The sequence below is a fragment of the Podarcis cretensis genome (assembly GCF_951804945.1).
Source record: "Podarcis cretensis genome assembly, chromosome: 3".
Taxonomy (NCBI): Eukaryota; Metazoa; Chordata; class Lepidosauria; order Squamata; family Lacertidae; genus Podarcis; species Podarcis cretensis.
Window position 1 is genome coordinate 106208119 of NC_137172.1, and position 16342 is coordinate 106224460.

At 44.5% G+C, this 16342-nt stretch overlaps 1 protein-coding gene across 2 annotated transcripts in view; it reads left to right on the forward strand.

Moving 5' to 3' along the window:
• The window catches only part of LDAH (lipid droplet associated hydrolase), an 84386-nt gene extending 74215 nt beyond the window's left edge, over positions 1-10171 (forward strand). For both annotated transcript variants that reach the window (XM_079970074.1, XM_079970073.1), the window contains one exon: positions 9598-10171. In XM_079970074.1, coding sequence (XP_079826200.1) covers positions 9598-9789 — 192 coding nt within the window. In that variant the 3' untranslated portion in view covers positions 9790-10171. The remainder of the gene's footprint in view (positions 1-9597) is intronic.
• The last annotated feature ends 6171 nt before the right edge of the window (positions 10172-16342 follow it).

Below are 16342 nucleotides of genomic sequence, written 5' to 3' on the forward strand. Positions count from 1 at the left end.
TAATTTTCATTATTTATACCCCTCCTATCTGACTGGGTTGCCCCAGCCACTCTGGGTGGCTTCAACATATATAAAAACATAATAAAACATTAAACATTAAAAAAATGCCCTATACAGGGCTGGCTTCAGATGACTTCGAAGGGTTGTATCTCCTGGGCTCAGGGGTTGCATAACTCCATATGCCCTCCCAACATTTCTCAGATAACAATAGGGACGTCCTAAGGAAAAGTGGGATGCGGGTGGCGCTGTGGGTTAAACCACAGAGCCAAGGGCTTGCCGATCAGAAGGTCGGTGGTTCAAATCCCCGCGACGGGATGAGCTCCCGTTGCTCGGTCCCTGCTCCTGCCAACCTAGCAGTTGGAAAGCACGTCAAAGTGCAAGTAGATAAATAGGTACCGCTCCAGTGGGAAGGTAAATGGTGTTTCTGTGTGCTGTTCTGGTTCGCCAGAAGCAGCTTAGTCATGCTGGCCACATGACCCGGAAGCTGTACGCCGGCTCCCTCGGACAATAAAGCGAGATGAGCGCCACAACCCCAGAGTCGGTCACAACTAGACCCAATGGTCAGGGGTCCCTTTACCTTTACCTTAAGGAAAAGCGGGACATTCCAGGATCAAATTAGAATTATTTGAATAGCACATTTCTTTGGTGCTATGTTGAGATCAACAGCCCCGATCAGAATTTGCAAGAGAACAGAATGTTGCTTTTTCATGGGGCTGATGTGCTATGCATATACACTGACATTTGCCTGATACAGGCCAGTTAACAATTGTTCTACTTCATGGGTAGGCAAACAAAGGCCTGGGGGGCCAGATTGGGCCCAATCGCTTTCTAAATCTGGCCCGGGATGTTCTGGGAATCAGCGTGTTTTTACATGAGTAGAATGTGTCCTTTTATTTAAAATACATCTCTGGGTTATTTGTGGGGCATAGGAATTCGTTTTTTTTATTATTATTTTCAAAATATAATCTGGCCCCCCACAAGGTCTGAGGGACAGTGGACCGACCCCCTGCTGAAAAAAGTTTGCTGACCCCTGTCTACTTTCTCAATGATACATTCACCTCAGAATATCTCTATGCAAGATGTGCGAGCCAGTTTGACCTTGGCGCCATTCACCTTTTGCTCATTATAGTTGTAAAATATGCTTACTTTCCTTTCTGAATTAAAGGCTATGGCAGGCAGCAAGTGCCTCGCAGGTGCTTCTGTCTATTTCCATCTGTTTTCCTTGACTACGTCAACCTGAGCAATGCTTTTGCACCTGGAGGCCTACTTTGAAAACCTGTGTTTTATTTGTTCCTCTGTGTCATTGCACTTTTAAAGTGGTGTGCTTACCCAGGGAATTTTTATTTTATTTTTATTTTTTAAAATTGAGGCAAAGTATAGAAAGCTGGCAAGACCAGGACAGAGTAGTAGTGTGGAGTTAAATACCACCTCCTCCTCCTCCTCCTCCTCCTCCTCCTCCTCCTCCTCCTCTTCTTCTTCTTCTTCTTCTTCTTCTTCTTCTTCTTCTTCTTCCCACCCCACACTCTCAACTTTCCCCCCTAATTCTTCCTTCTAATAATTTCTGGGAATGTGAAAATTAGGGGAGAAATGTGAGTTGGCACAGACTTCAACCTGAAGTGTACTGACGTTAAAAGTAGGGCTTGACTAATAAAGGGTTGGAAGCCGACGAGAACAGGAACTGGAGCCCAAGTTGCGATAGAGTTGGCAAGTTGTCACTTTGAGAAATTTATGCTGCTTAGTAGTCAGTGTGATCATAAGTGTAAAGCCAATCTTAACACCTGACGGTGCCAGCTGCTGGGGAAGAGAAAAGTTATTTCTGGATCCCATTTGCATGTTGTGTGTTGAAGGAGGTGAGAGAAAAGAGACACTAAATTATTCCTGCCTTTTCAAGCCCAGTTTTACAGCATAATTAGTAGGAGTCGAGGAGGGAGTAAGAGAAAATATGGGCCTTATCGGAGCTGGGCGTCTCAGGTGCAGCAAACGCTGACAGTTAAGGGGGCTGGAGGCGTTTTAGCAGAAGTGGGTCACTAGGTTTTAAACCCTCGGCTTCAAATGGTGAACGAAAAGGAAGAGTCGCTGCCCTGTTTCTGGTGCAAAAGTAGACCATTTAAAGGCCAAGTGTTGATCCCGCCTCTCAGAGATCCCGAAACAAATCATGTGGGGCAGTGTTGGCTGTTTCACATGTTTGAGAACATTTCATGCCCTTATTAACTGGGGGTCCTGTCCACGCCGTAGGCAGCAGTGCACATCCCACAAGGTATAAAAAATAACATGACAAATGAGCATTATTATTATTATCATCATCATCATCATCCTTTACCTCCCTTCACTCTAAGGTCCCAGGTTACAGCATTAAAACACTATACAGTGGTACCTCAGGTTACATACGCTTCAGGTTACAGACTCTGCTAACCCAGAAATAGCGCTTCAGGTTAAGAACTTTGCTTCAGGATGAGAACAGAAATCGTGCTCTGGCGGTGCGGCAGCAGCAGGAGGCCCCATTAGCTAAAGTGGTGCTTCAGGTTAAGAACAGTTTCAGGTTAAGAACGGACCTCTGGAACGAATTAAGTACTTAACCCGAGGTATCACTGTATTTAAAACTGATTAAAACAACCTTATTATTCTTTTGTTTCTTTAATTTGTATACCGCTTAGGGTGGTTCACAACATAAAAGCACAAAAATAAACTGGGTCCTAAAAAATATCCTCCTCAAAGCCAGGGTAAAGACGGACACCTTCAGCCAGCTTGCTGTGATTCAAACGTACACAATTGTGTTTCTCTCACACACAAAAATGTGTCCGTGATGATGGCAAATGTATATGAATACACATCGTTGTGTATACACGGTGTTAGGTGCCCCTCCAGCCGTGCACATAGGATCCCTAACTAGCCTGCAAGAGACGTCTGCATTTACAGGCATGAGGTTTTACCTGGTTTGGGCAAATTCAGTGTTTTGAGTATTATTGCCTCAGTAATGTAAACATCCTCTCCTGGTTCAGAGTGGAATGCAGTTGGCTTTTTGCACACAGCTATTGGCTTCGGGTTTCTTCCATTTTGGAAGAAATCACCTTCCCCCATTACCACCCCACCACACAGAATTTGAACCAATGGTCTCCAAAGTAACTCCAAAGTAGAACTCATGCTGAGTATGCAGACACTTGTGGGTTCGATCTCTGCTGCCTTCAGGTAATAGACGGCAAAAGATCCCTGTCTGGAACTCTGGAGAGCTATTGGCAGCCCAAATGGGCAGTACTGATATCAAAAGGCCAATAATAATTTAATAATAATAATAGTTTATTATTTATAACCCACCCATCTGGCTGGGTTTCCCCAGCTACTCTGGGCTGCTCCCAGCAGAACATTAAAAACACAATAAAACATAAAACTTCCCTAAACAGGGTTGCCTTCAAATGTCTTCTAAAAGTCAGATAGTTGTTTATTTCCTTGACATCTGATGGGAGGGCATTCCACAGGGCAGGCACCACTACCGAGAAGGCCCTCAGTCTGGTTCCCTGTAGCCTCACTTCTCGCAGTGAGGGAACTGCCAGAAGCCCCTCAGAGCTGGATCTCAGTATCTGGGCTGGACTGTGGGGGTGGAGACGTTCCTTCAGGTATACTGGGCCGAGGCCAATGGTCTTGAGTCAAGATAAGGCAGCTTCTGACATTCCCTATGGAAGTGAGAAGGTAAACCCTCGCTGCATGTGTAGAAGCCCTTTATGTTCACGTTCAGCCTGGATGTGAAACCCAAGATAATTGCTGCTGGTATAGAAAATATTGAGATATATGGAGCAATGGTCTGATTCAGTATAAGGCAGCTTCCTGAGTTTTCTAAGCAACTGAGGGGTTCTTCTCAATCACAAGGGCTTTCATAAATCCATTTTACAATGCAAAAACGTATTAGCTATTTATTTGTGTATTTCTTAAATTTATATACCGCCCTTTAAGGATCTCAGCCAAAATGCCTTTGAAGAAGCCTCTCTCTCTCTTTCTCTCTCTCTCTCTTTCTCATTTCCTTCAAATTAACGTCACTCAGTTTTTTTAAAGCATGGGCTCATTTTGTTTAAACCAGCCTGAAGAAAATTGCAAACCAAAGCAGCCAAAACCAACCTTGAGCTGGTTTTATTGAAACAGCTGGCCTGGTGTTGCCCAGTTTTCTTGACCCAGTGTCCAAAGCTGTCCATAGCAGTTTAATAGTTATTACCCTTGAAAGGTTCACAATCTGGAAGGCAGCAGTACGGAAGACACCACAGATGCGGTCTCTCTGCCCACAGCCAGAGTAAATCACTTGCCTCCAGTTGTGGAAAATCTTTCAAATACGCCGCATGAATAGGCCTGAAATGCTCTCAGCAGCCAGGAACACCTTTTATTTTGGCAGCCCCCGTATGCTTTTTGGACTGCGTTTTGCTGAAGTTCAGAATGGAAGTTAGGAAAGCTGCACATGAGGGTTTTGTCGCGCATAGCATTTAAGCATGTGCTCTGGCACATGCGGCAGTATCCGAAATTTCTGCACCACATGCTCAAATTAGTCCTTCTGTGACATACACAAGATTTGAAAAGCAGCATTGGAACACAAGGGTAGGCAGAAATCGAGCTCTTGGGAAATGGAAGAAAGTGGCTATTGTTGAGTTACCAAAAAAAAAAAAGTTCTGGTTTTTATGTTTCTTGTAATTTCTTTTTTAATGTTGTGGTTTAAATGGATTTGGATTTGATATCCCGCTTTATCACTACCCGAAGGAGTCTCAAAGCGGTTAACATTCTCCTTTCCCTTCCTCCCCCACAACAAACACTCTGTGAGGTGAGTGGGGCTGAGAGACTTCAGAGAAGTGTGACTGGCCCAAGGTCACCCAGCAGCTGCATGTGGAGGAGCGGAGACGCGAACCCAGTTCCCCAGATTACGAATCTACCGCTCCTAACCACTACACCACACTGGCACAATGGGTGTGACCACCTAGGGACCTTAGGCTGAAGGGCAAGTAATAAAGCAAAGTAATAATTATTCTCAGTCCTGCATTCTCTTCTTGCAGTAGCCAACCAGATTCCAACAGAATCTGAGGTTCCAAGCAGAAAGTATGTCCCAAGCTTGAAAATGTTGGATGCAAAAAAACCCCCAAAAACCCCTTCTTTCCATACCACAGTTTCTACCCCCAGCTACATGTCATATTTTGAAAACCTTCTTCTGCTCCTTCTCCTCCTCCTCCTCCTCCTCCTCCTCCTCCTTCTTCTTTGGCAGTCCCTCATAGCCGAGTAAGATGGTCTTCCATAAACACGGTTTTAAAAGTGAGTTTGTAAGTGAATGTAGAGGCCAATTCTTGTTCCACACGCCCTTTCACAGTGGGGTCTTAGGTTTCCAGGTGGGAGTTGAGCACAACGAGGGTTTTCCAAGTGTGCCTTCCTCTTAGCACGTTTCTCCCTTTCGTCCTGAGTTCAAAAGTCTTCAAAGCCCATGACACCATTGGTAAAGGCTGTTCTCCAACTGGAGCACTCGCAGGCCAGTGTTTCCCAGCTGTCGGTGTTTATACTACATTTTTTTAGATTTGCCTTGAGAGAGTCTTTAAATCTCTTTTGTTGACCACCAGCATTACGCTTTCCATTTTTAAGTTCAGAGTAGAGTAGTTGCTTTGGAAGACGATAATCGGGCATCTGCCCAACATGACCAGTCCAACAAAGTTGATGTTGAAGAATCATTGCTTCAACACTGGTGATCTTTGCTTCTTCCAGTATACTGGCATTAGTTCACCTGCCTTCCCAGGTGATGTGTAAAAATTTTCAGAGACACCATTGATGGAATCTTTCAAGGAGTTGGAAACCACCCAGTAACAGGAGCCATCTAATCTAGTTGCCATGAGGCTTCATGTCTGAATCGAGGATACTTAATTCTTAGGACTATGCTTGCTGTACATTTAAACAGTTGCTTTCTTTTTCCACCTTGGATCTGTGGCAGACAGAATTATTTTGTCAGTAACTTGCACTTTCTCAAGATGTCATAACTGTAGTGCCAGTCAGAATGAACTGCAGGAAATCTTCATTATTTTCTTAGAAACTCTTTAATCTAAACATCCTGTTGATAGCAATCTCTGATTCCTATGGTGTTTTCACAGCATCTGCCATCATTGTGTATATCTGAATCCTCATGCCATGTTTTATGGACATTGCATTTGATAACGTGACCCAACGCCAAAAAGTAGGGGAGCATTGAAATTGCGCTCTGGCAAAAAGAAGATAGATGGGAATAACTGGAATACAACAAGGTCTAAATTAAGAGCAATTTTCTGCTAGCTAATCTTTATCGATGGCACTGAGGCGTGAACTGCTGTACAGACTGAAAATATGTCTGGTTATTCTTATTATTCTTATAGTGAATTATGTATCCACATGGCTGGGTTTGTAGAGCTATTTACATACTTTCAAGATTTACATAGCAATCTAAACCCAAGATCCATCAGCATTTGGAACAGGCAGACCTAAGTCGGTCCCAGGTAAGCCAGGGGCTCAGTCAGTTTAGTTTAGTTTTACTTGTTTCCTTGTTTTTAATCCTGTTTTTTATTCTGTGAACCGCCCTGGCATCTTATGATGAAGGGTGGTATATAAATCTTAATAAATAAATAAAAATAAAATAAGTCAGGACAACACTCCCACATCCTAGCTAAGATGAGGCTCAGCCAGGAGAACTTTAGCTGGTGAAATTTATGCTCCTCAATAAGTCCCCCAAAACGTGCAGGATTGGGCAAGGAAAGACTTGCACCTATTCCAAACCTCTTTTGGCTCAGTCACATGATCTGGCAACTTGGCATAACTTAACACCAGCAGAAAAGGGTGGTTTAAGTCAAACTCTCTTTTAAATGTTTGCATTCCCTCTGTTAGGGTTAGGCTAGCTCAGGCAGCAGTGGCAGTAACTGAGCAGAGCTTATAATAGGGGTAACTTCCACCCAGTGGCATAGCATGGGTTGCCAGTGTCGGGGGCCACGCATTTTCAATGGAGCCCAGCAACGGAAGCAAACAGCTGTACTGAGGCAGCACCAGGTGGTGAAATTTTGCTCCCCCTAACAATTTTGCACCCAGAGCAACCGCCCCTGTGCCCGCCCCTGTGCCCCCCCTGTGCCACTGCTTCCACCAGCTTAACTGTCTGCCTCCTCTACTTAGGATTGTTCTGCCCAGCTGCAGTCCTAGCCCTCTCTCACATGGGAATAAGTCCTATTGAATTCAGTAGAATTCAGTAACCATAGTTAAGATTAGAGCAGTGATGGCCAAACTTGGCCCTCCAGTTGATTTGGGACTACAACTCCCATCATCCCTAGCTAACAGGGCCAGTGGTCAGGGATGATGGGAACTGTAGTCCCAATACAGGTGGAGGTCCAAGTTTGGCCATCGCTGGATTAGAGCCTTTGATTCTGTTAGATGTTTCTTAGATTTATCACCTCTAATGGAGGGGCTGAGGAAAGTTTCTTTTTTTATATAAAAATTTGTATTTGCGTTTTTACATACAATTCAAAAAGAAGAAGGAAAGGGGGTTGGGAGAGTAAAATGAAAAAGAAACCATGACAAACTAAGGGCAAACAAACAGAACATGTAAGGATTTCCATTCCTCTCCTTCTCTGGTATCTTTTGTTTTCCACCTCTCCCCGCATACGCTAAGTTACCAAATTCTACTCTTCGTCTCTTCCTTCCTCTTACCATGCTGGACATTAGTCAAGTCCTGCTAATCTGTTCACTTGTTTATACAGTGGTACCTCGGAGTTAAGAGGTCCGTTCTTAACCTGAAACTATTCTTAACCTGAAGCACCACATTAGCTAATGGGGCCTCCTGCTGCTGCTGCACTGCTGCCACACAATTTCTATTCTCATCCTGAAGCAAAGTTCTTAACCCGAGGTACTATTTCTGGGTTAGTGCAGTCTGTAACCTGAAGCGTATGTAACCCGAGGTACCACTGTACTGATTTTTAAAACACTCTACAAACATTTTCCAGTTTCCTCGGGACTCTGGTGGAAAAGGAAACCTCCCCTCCCCAACACCCTGCAGTTTTATTTTATCATTTCATTCATTTTAATTTTTAATTGTGATAGCAAACAACCCATGTAGCATCATATATGGTTGAGCCCAACATGCCAAAGGGGAAGCATAGAAATATCCTGTCCTAAGCAGGTTTGCTTGATGCAAATCCTATTAATTTCCCCCTTGTTGTGCTTTGGCATGCAGCCTTGAGATCCAACACAGCATGAAAGAACCGCAGGCTTCTTCTTGTGGATTTCCCTTGCTGAGAGCATTATTTTGCATGCGGACTGGACCCTTATCCATGTGCAAAGCACTCAGCAAAATCTCCATCTGCAGTGCAGGCTGGCGGGTAAGGACAGGCAATCTTGTCTGTCCTACAGTGCAGAGTTGCATCCACACCTGCCCTTCCAGGCTGCTGGCCCTGTGCAATGTGTGTTTGCCTTCTGGTTGGGGCCTTTGCTGAAAAGCGCTCTACGCATTTCATCTTCTTTATCTGAGAAATTGTGAGCATCATGATGCTATAGAATTCCTAGTATGCACGCTGCTTTCTGATCTTCCCTATTGTTGTTGTTTAGTCGTTTAGTTGTGCCCGACTCTTTGTGACCCCGTGGACCAGAGCACGCCAGGCACCCTATTGTTGTTGTTTAGTCGTTTAGTTGTGCCCGACTCTTTGTGACCCCATGGACCAGAGCACGCCAGGCACTCCTGTCTTCCACTGCCTCCCGCATTTTGGTCAAACTCATGTTGGTAGCTTCGAGAACACTATCCAACCATCTTGTCCTCTGTCGTCCCCTTCTCCTTGTGCCCTCCATCTTTCCCAGCATTAGGGTCTTTCCCAGGGAGTCTTCTCTTCTCATGAGGTGGCCAAAGTATTGGAGCCTCAGCTTCAGGATCTGTCCTTCCAGTGAGCACTCAGGGCTGATTTCCTTCAGAATGGATAGGTTTGATCTTCTTGCAGTCCATGGGACTCTCAAGAGTCTCCCCCAGCACCAGAATTCAAAAGCATCAATTCTTCGGTGATCAGCCTTCTTTATGGTCCAGCTCTCACTTCCATACATCACTACTGGGAAAACCATAGCTTTAACTATACAGACCTTTGTTGGCAAGGTAATGTCTACTTCCCTAGTGTTGTTGTATAGGTCACTGTTGTGTTTGTTCATTAAACAGAAACTGAGGCTAAGGTAGTCCAATGAGTCATAGAATCATAGAATTTTAGAGTTGGAAGGGACCACGAGGACCTCTACAACTGCAATACAGTGCAAGTGTGGCACTCAAATAGGAGCATATTCGGCTTCCAAAAAAGTTCGCCACCCGGAACTCTTACTTCCAGGTTTGCAGTGTTCGGGTTCCAACTTGTTTGAGTACCAAGGCGTTTGAGAACCAAGGTACCACAGTACCGGCATATTTTGCCCAACGTCGGGCTTGAACCCACAGTCCTTAGATTGAGAATCTCGTGCTCTACCAACTGAGCCATCCCAGGGTGCCAAATTTCCATTTCCCATCTGACACTTAGGTTGATCTCTGTCTTTTCTTCTGATATATTTACTTGGTTTGTGTGTGGGGTTTGTTTGTTTTTTCTCCTATCCTATCTCTGTTTTGTTTTTCAGCTGACTTTTTATTATGGAACTATAGACCGCTGGTGTCCTCGGCAATACTATGAAGAGATGAAGAGGGATTTCCCAGATGGAGACATCCGACTGTGTGAGAAAGGATTCCGACATGCTTTCGTCATTGGTTCCAGTGAGGAGATGGCGGAAATGGTTGCAGACTGGGTGCGAGATGATCTGGCTAGGCTGTAAACAGGGGTGAAGCAAATAGCAACAGGGCGGGAAGTATTTTAACTGTTTTATGGGTGTGTGATTATACTTTGTGGCCTGAAAGATAGTCCCATTGACCCTCTGAATCCCAAAGGAGTGGTTCTAAGTGCCTCAAATGGATTTTGTCAAATGCAAAACAATACCGTAAACAAGAGTATGCTACCGGCCTTGGCTTCTGAACGCTAAACTAGCATGAGATAAATCACTGCTACCAGTTGGGAGCAATCCCCTCGGTGAAAGGAGTGGTTGAGGTTGAGTTTCAGACATGCATATGCAATTATGTGTTGTTGTTTTCCCCCAACCTCAAGGGACTTGAGTGAGAAAGTCAAGGCAGGTCAAGCATCACAAAAAGGGCTTTCATGTCCCCTCAAATGCAATACTGTGAATGTATGTGTTCAGGGGCAAATCACTGAGGGTGAGATGTTAATGAATGTAGCTTCATGTGTGAATCTGCCCTAAGATCAGAATGTTAAAATACTTCAGTATGGTGTAGCAAAATCCTGATAAAGCTAATCATTTGCTGGCCACAGCACCAAGCTCTAAATTCCTTTTTATCTCACGTTTTAAAAAATTGTTCTCAAAGAATGCCAAGGAGATTATTTTTTGTGCAAATACTTCCTTGAAAGGTTTTTTTGTATAATTTTTTTTTTAAAAGGCATTGAGAGAAAAAATTTTAATACATGAATATCTGAAACAGTTCTGAGTACATATAGGCCCCAAATTACTGGGTGGTTGTTGTTGTTTCAGTCTGCTAATTCCATTCCAAACTCTTTCCTATCAATTCCACTTTTTAAAATATTCACTTTTCAGGAGACCCAAGAAAGAAAATTAACTGGGTGAGAGAATAAGCCTTCTAAACTGCCCTCAATTCTTAAGGCCCTCTTTTCTTTCAGCATGTGAGAAAAGAAACCTGTTTCTGGACCATAATACTTGGGACTGCAGTAGCAGACTCATATGATGGATTGAATGCTCCTCCATACAAAAATGTGGCCTTGCAAATAAAAACCTAACCATCAGGGTTTTTTTAATCTAGTTTATTGTTTCTCCCCTTACCTGCTAGTATTCCAAATGCAGGGTGGGAATTGTTAACAAATAATAATAATAATAATATAAAGGAGGTCTGCTGTTAGTTTCATTAACAGGTTCCTACTTGTCTGGGGCAAGCAAGCTGAAAAATTAAGAATGCTGAGTAGTTGAGTAGACATTGTATATCATTGCTCATTCATTTGGGGAAGAATAACAGAATCAGTGCTTTTTTTCTGGAGGGACGCAGGGGTACGCATATCCCTAAACATTTTGTGAATCTTTGTGCTTTTGTCTATTTCCTGTATTTATTTTTCCCGATTTGAACTATAAAATGGTGATTTTCTTGAGTCAAAATGAGAGTACCCCTAAGCTTTTTTTAAAAAGAAAAAAGCACTGCATAGAATAATAGAGTCATAGATTTGTAGAGCTGGAAGGGACCTAAGGGTCATCTAGTCCAACCCCCTGCAATGCAGCTATAGGATCCATGACAGATGACCATCCAACCTCTGCTTAAAAACTTCCAAGGAAGGAGAGTCCACCACCTCCCAAGGGAGACCGTTCCACTGTCAAAAGAGCTCTTACTGTTAGAAAGTTTTTTTCTGATGTTTAGTTGGAATCTCAATTTTTTGTATCTTAAAGCCATTGGTTTGAGTCGTCCCCTCTGCAGCAGGAGAAAACAAGCTTGTTCCCTCTTCCATGTGACAGCCCTGGAGATAGTTGAAGATGGCTATAATATCTCCTCTCAGTCTCCTCTTTTCCAAGCTAAACATGCACAGCTCCTTCAACCGTTCCTCATAAGGCTTGACATCTGGACCCTTGGTCATCTTAGTTGCCCTCCTCTATGCTCATTCCTCAGGGACGCAGGTGGCGCTGTGGGTTAAAGCCTCAGCTCCTAGGGCTTGCCGATTGAAAGGTCGGCGGTTCGAATCCCTGCGGCGGGGTGCGCTCCCGCTGCTCGGTCCCAGCGCCTGCCAACCTAGCAGTTCGAAAGCACCTTCGGGTGCAAGTAGATAAATAGGGACCGCTTACCAGCGGGAAGGTAAACGGCGTTTCCGTGTGCGGCTCTGGCTCTGGCTCTGGCCAGAGCAGCGATGTCACGCTGGCCACGTGACCCGGAAGTGTCTCCGGACAGCGCTGGCCCCTGGCCTCTTAAGTGAGATGGGCGCACAACCCCAGAGTCTGTCAAGACTGGCCCGTACGGGCAGGGGTACCTTTACCTTACCTTTATGCTCATTCCTCATTCTAAGGGACTCGGGTGGTGCTGTGGGTTAAACCACAGAGCCTAGGACTTGCCGATCAGCAGGTCGGCGGTTCGAAACCCCTCGACGGGGTGAGCTCCCGTTGCTCGGTCCCTGCTCCTGCCAACCTAGCAGTTGGAAAGCTCGTCAAAGTGCAAGTAGATAAATAGGTACCGCTCCAGCGGGAACTGGCGGGAAGGTAAATGGCGTTTCTGTGCGCTGCTCTGGTTCGCCAGAAGCGGCTTAGTCATGCTGGCCATGCTGTACGCCGGCTCCCTCGGCCAATAAAGCGAGATGAACGCCGCAACCCCAGAATCTGCCACGACTGGACCTAATGGTCAGGGGTCCCTTTACCTTTACCTTTATGCTCATTCCAATAGTCAGTGGTTTATCTCTGGAATTCAGTGTGACTCTAAAAATAGACCCTAAAAATGTATTTACCCAAGTATAACAACACATACACACACACACCAAACACCTTAAAACCTTGTATTAGTATTTGCAATAGCCAAGCTGCTCTTGTCAAAAATCTGAGAATGGAAATAATTTTGGACATCTTTGTGGCGATCACACAGGGTCGCCGGACGTTTAACGTTCTATTGATCCCTGTGCCACCACTGTGCTCGCTTCCCCACTGCCACCAACCAGTTACTCTCTGGTAAAACACTGAGTCCAGTCAGTTGTTAAAAGTGAACCAAAAAACCAAGTTTATTTTACAAACATTAACAAGTTTATCGTTTCTCAGATAATATTCCTGTCAGTATCTTAACTTTAGTTTCTTTACTGGCCTAGACCTTCCTAATACCTTCTGACTGATTATCTCAACTGTTTGACTGACTCCTCTTAACAAATTTTCTCACTCTCTCCCACCAGTCTAGCCCAACCCACAGACTTATCTTGTCTGTCTCTTCTAACTCCAGACTGTCTTCTCAACCACCCTAACTAACTAAAAAACCTCTGTGCTTAAACCTTATACACAGTTAACTCTGCCCCCTGGGTTCCATTGATTAGTCATTTTACAATTAGTTAACCTTTCCCTATGAACCCAGTATGGGACGCAGGTGGCGCTGTGGGTTAAAGCCTCAGCGCCTAGGGCTTGCCAATCGAAAGGTCGGCGGTTCGAATCCCTGCGGCGGGGTGCGCTCCCGCTGCTCGGTCCCAGCGCCTGCCAACCTAGCAGTTCGAAAGCACCTCCGGGTGCAAGTAGATAAATAGGGACCGCTTACCAGCGGGAAGGTAAACAGCGTTTCCATGTGCGGCTCTGGCTCTGGCTCTGGCCAAAGCAGCGATGTCACGCTGGCCACGTGACCCGGAAGTGTCTCCGGACAGCGCTGGCCCCTGGCCTCTTAAGTGAGATGGGCGCACAACCCCAGAGTCTGTCAAGACTGGCCCGTACGGGCAGGGGTACCTTTACCTTTACCTTTATGAACCCAGTATGATGTCACACACATAGGAGGGCAAACGCCACAATCATGAATTGGGAATTTTGAGGAAGAATCATTGTTGCTTAAGACCGAATATTTTGAAATGGTTGCCAACAGCGGCGCTCAAAATGGCAGGCAGTGACATCACGAGCCCCAAATCCTGTGTGGAAGAAAGGAGAAATCTCTGTAGGCACACACAGCGATTTGACCCATGACCATTCATCTCATGCCCCATTTCCAGCTATTGTTGTGCCTCTTCACAACAGTGTGAGGGGGCCCAGTGGTGTGGCACTAGTCAAGTGTTAAAAATACTCAGCTAAATGGTCTGATTTCATGTGCAAGCGTCAGGAAGTGGATTAAGGGGGTTCATTGTCCCTTCGTACCGGTGCTGATATATTTATGATGATAACTTGCACCCGTGCTTCACGGGGACATAATGTTGGACCAGGTGATATGCTTGAAGTCTTAAATGTTCTGATTCATCTCTGTAAATATTGTTGCTTATGCAGATAAGAAGGCTGTTGGTCTAGTTCAGGAGTAGGCAACCTAAGGCCCGGGGGCCGGATGCTGCCCAATCGCCTTCTCAATCCAGCCCGCGGATTGGTCTGGGAATCAGCGTGTTTTTACATGAGTAGAATGTGTCCTTTTATTTAAAATGCATCTCTGGGTTATTTATGGGGCATAGGAATCCATTCATATTTTTTTTTCAAAATATAGTCCCCCACAATGTCTGAGGGACAGTGGACCGGCCCACAACCGAAAAAGATTGCTGACCCCTGGTCTATTTCAGCAGAAATCTGTTGCTCAAAAAGAAAACCTACTGACTAATATTTTGTTTTAATTTGAAGGAGGGGTTTTTGGAATTTAAGCGTGTTGTTCCTCAGTGTAGGAATTGACATTTACACAGCTGCGTGCATTCCTACAATATTTCTGTGTGTCAGATGTAGTCGGCAGAGAAATATTTGTGTGTTCATAGTAACAGAGTTGCCTACCTACAGAAGAGGGAAATCCAGCCCTTAAAATGTTTCAACAATTAGTTAAAAACATCCTGCCTACGTAGATTATGATTCAGGTATATTAAAGCAGGGAAATCTTGTCCTTTTGCAACATTGGCCAAGAAAGCCTTATTCAAGTATGTGGTGGTTCTGCATTTTTGCTACAATCCCATCATCTCAGTGAGCTTAACTTGGAATAATTGCAGGATTTTAGCTATAAGCCTCTACATCTAGATTTCCAACAAATTTAATCATAGGAGTACTTCTGTTTTCTTGACATGAAGCACAGTATAATGGCGTGCTTACTGCGGGTAGGCTTATTGAGATGATTCAAGTTACACGCATTGGATTGTTCATAGATTTAAGCCTGTTTTGCAAATTATACGCAAGAAATGCTAAATCTTTGGTGCACTTTTCACCCCTCGGGGCTGTCATTCATCAACAATCCACCCTGTGTCCTATTCAGTGTTTTTTTTCTGGGGGGACACAGGGGGACACATACTCCTAAACCAGGGGTCAGCAAACTTTTTCAGCAGGGGGCCAGTCCACTGTCCCTCAGGCCTTGTGGGGGGCTGGACTATATTTTGGTGGGAGGAATGAACAAATTCCTATGCCCCACAAATAACCCAGAGATGCATTTTAAATAAAAGGACACATTCTACTCATGTAAAAGCACGCTGATTCCCGGACTGTCCGCAGGCCGGATTGAGAAGGCGATTGGGCTGGATCCGGCCCCCGGGCCTTAGTTTGCCTACCCATGCCCTAAACATTTTGTGAAGCTTTGTACTTTTGTCCAATTACTGTTTTTATTTTTCCTGATTTGAACTATAAAATGGTGATTTTCTTGAGTCAAAATGAGAGTACCCCAAACATTTTTTTAGAAAAATAAGCACCGGTCCAATTTATTAGTTTATTTTGAAGACAATTTTCGTTATTATGGAAATTGTTTAATAGTGGTTTTGAAAGAACACGTAGTGCCCGGTGGGGGCTTTAGAAATTAACTCTCCTAGCCCACTCACTTTCCTGCAAATTCTGAGATTTCGGAGAAACCGGTGAGATATCTCCTCTAAGTGACCAAGAAGCCATGTGATATGATGATGGAAGCTGGTATGGAAAGGGACCAGACCAATTCATGGAGGAATTTCTAAATCTCTACATCCAGAGGGAGTTTCCCAAGCGTGGTTTAGATCACAGCTCCATCTGCATCCCTAATACAGAATATATGGAGCAAAAGGTAAAGGGATGCCGTGGCGCTGTGGTCTAAACCACTGAGCCTCCTGGGCTTGCCGATCAGAAGGTCGACGCTTCGAATCCCTGTGACGGAGTGAGCTCCTGTTGCTCTGTCCCAGCTCCTGCCAACCTAGCAGTTCGAAAGCATGCCAGTGCAAGTAAATAGGTACTGCTGTGGCAGGAAGGTAAACAGTGTTTCTGTGCACTCTGGTTTCTGTCACAGTGTTCAGTTGCGCCAGAAGCGGTTTAGTCATACTAGCCACATGACCTGGAAGGCTGTCTGTGGACAAACACCAGCTCCCTCGGCCTGAAAGTGAGATGAGCACCGCAACCCCAGTCACCTTTGACTGGAATTAAACGTCCAGGGGTCCTTAACCTTTACCTTTACCTATATGGAGCAAATAGCACATGTGTAAGTGTGTACATGTGTATTTGCTTTAAGGAAATAATAATAATAATAATAATAATAATAATAATAATAATAATAATAATAATAATAAATGGTTGGTGGTCAGTAATAGCCTTATAATAAGGCATGATAAATATCTAAGTTTGTCTGTTGGTTTCATGATTCGAGAAATGGGTTTCTCCATGTTGTATTTTGTACTAAAGTGCTTGCAAA